At 39.2% G+C, this 2,160-nt stretch overlaps 1 protein-coding gene across 1 annotated transcript in view; it reads right to left on the bottom strand.

The window, feature by feature from the left end:
* Nucleotides 1-221: 221 nt before the first annotated feature.
* The window catches only part of LOC101853091, a 30,342-nt gene continuing 28,403 nt past the window's right edge, over nt 222-2,160 (bottom strand). Inside the window, exons 14-15 of the mRNA XM_005099442.3 lie at nt 1,538-1,653; nt 222-480 (exon numbers count right to left, since the gene is read on the bottom strand). Coding sequence (XP_005099499.1) covers nt 316-480; nt 1,538-1,653 — 281 coding nt within the window. The 3' untranslated portion in view covers nt 222-315. The remainder of the gene's footprint in view (nt 481-1,537; nt 1,654-2,160) is intronic.

A 2,160-nucleotide genomic window follows, 5' to 3' on the forward strand; every position in this document is an offset into this window, starting at 1 on the left:
ACAAAACATGCGGACATAAAAAAGTGTACACATAAATACCAACAGATACAAAGACGTAAAGATCCACTCATCTAAAAGTAAACACACACTCCCTCATACTCACAAAAACCTTCTCATCAAAATACACACACTGACACATTTAAACCTCATGTATCCAGAACACACACACACACATACACACACACACAAGCACATACGCATACACACACACACACGCACGTACACACAAATGCGCACACACACACACAGAGGTGCGCGCACACACACGCACATGCACTCATACATGCACAATCACATAAAGCGTCCACCACAACCTCAGTACAAGACTGACTCTCGACCAAACATCTTGATACAGCGGTCCACGATTCGCAGAACGGACGAAGCAGCCTCGTTCATCAGGGCTGACAGTTCGTCTTCTGACAATCCATTTATACTAAATTCTGACTCATCGGTGAACATGGAATGGGTGCGACGTATCACCTGGGGATCATACAAACACAAAGATCTTATAAGGTTCAAGCTAGCAAAATACAAAATGTTGCAAGGTACACTCTCACTTTTCCATACAGCAGTTTGCCAGGATTTATTTATTTCCTTGTCAGGGGGAATAATAGACCCCAAGATCTAAAACTCTTAGTCCATTTCCCCCTTTCTCACCCTCTCTCAGTCTCTTTCTTTCTTTCTTTCTCTCACTCTCTCTCCCTCCCCTGTTTATACATTTCTATCTATCTATCTGTTTATCTATCTTTTTTCCGACTTTCAGAACAAAACCTTAGATTGCATTCTCCAGATAAATAGATAGATTCCCATCTATCTATCAATCTATCTATCTATCTGGAGAATACCATCACAGGTTTTGTTTTGAAAGTCGTAAAAAAGGCCATTTTTTAAAATAATGAGCTTTACAAAACATATGGCATTGCCCCTTTAAACAAGATATGGCCATACAAGAGGCAGGACCTCTGAATGTAACACCCAAATAAAACAAACTAGCATAACCATAGAATAAATACTACAGCAAATGGCTTTGACTTGTATTTCCATATTGAAAGCCTACAGCCATTCTAGAATCTTCATACTTCCAGCATTTCAAATATCTAGTTCACTTCACAACAATTAGATTTCAATCAAAAGTTGTAATGCAATAAATCAGAAACACAGGAACTAATGCTAGGAGCAGCAGGTTGGCGGATCGGAAGATTAAGTGTTAATGGACGGTCTGTAATGACGACAATATATCCTACATAACCTTGGCATGTAATCATAAAGTTTTAAGGACATGGGACTTAGAAAAGGGAGAGAAAAAAAGACAAATTTGAAGAAAAAAAAAAAGAAGACAGTACCTGGAGCGTTTATGACAATGATTTTATCAGATTCAGTTCAATAACTGCAACAATGTCAAAACTATGACATGAGGACAAATGGTTCATCCCGCATCTCAAAAACATTTTTCCCTGGCTAATGACCTCCCAACCAACATGCTGAATGCTGCAGGATCTTTTTGGTATGTTAGAACTTTGACCTTTGAACAGCTTACCTCTTGTCCCAATGCGCAGACTTCCGGGCCTGCAGATATGCCATTTTTGCGTACACACTTGAAGCACAGCAGAGCCTTGAAAGCCACGTTAGGAAACTGACACTGATGCAAATAGCCTGCACGGACACACACACAAACACAAAGGGCAAAAATTATTTGTTTGTTTATTCATATGTTAGCTTGTTCGTTTGTTCAGCTAGATTACACATAACAAATATGGTCATAGTGGAGGTGGAAGAACACATTAAAATTGCAGTCATCACAGATCCTATCAAGTAGACACGACACCTGCCACAGTATGTCAGGTATACTGATTCTGTCACAAGATAAATGAGAAACTCTAATAAACCATTCTGTAAAGCAGTGTCGAAGTTGTTTTTTTTCTTGCAATAGCAATACCACGATACACACATCATGTCAACAAACAGCAGAAAGAAAAATTAACGATCAGCTTTTCGAACAGTGCGTAGTGAGCTGACACTTTAACAGCACAAAAATTTAGTTTTTCTTGTATTCAAAGGGAATGAGTTCTAAGATGTATTACTGTGTCTGCTGCTTACTCCAACAATGATGAGAGAGAGAGAGAGAGAGAGAGAGAGAGAGAGAGAGAGAGAGAGAGAGAG

Source organism: Aplysia californica, unplaced genomic scaffold, assembly GCF_000002075.1.
Source record: "Aplysia californica isolate F4 #8 unplaced genomic scaffold, AplCal3.0 scaffold00213, whole genome shotgun sequence".
Lineage (NCBI taxonomy): Eukaryota > Metazoa > Mollusca > Gastropoda > Aplysiida > Aplysiidae > Aplysia > Aplysia californica.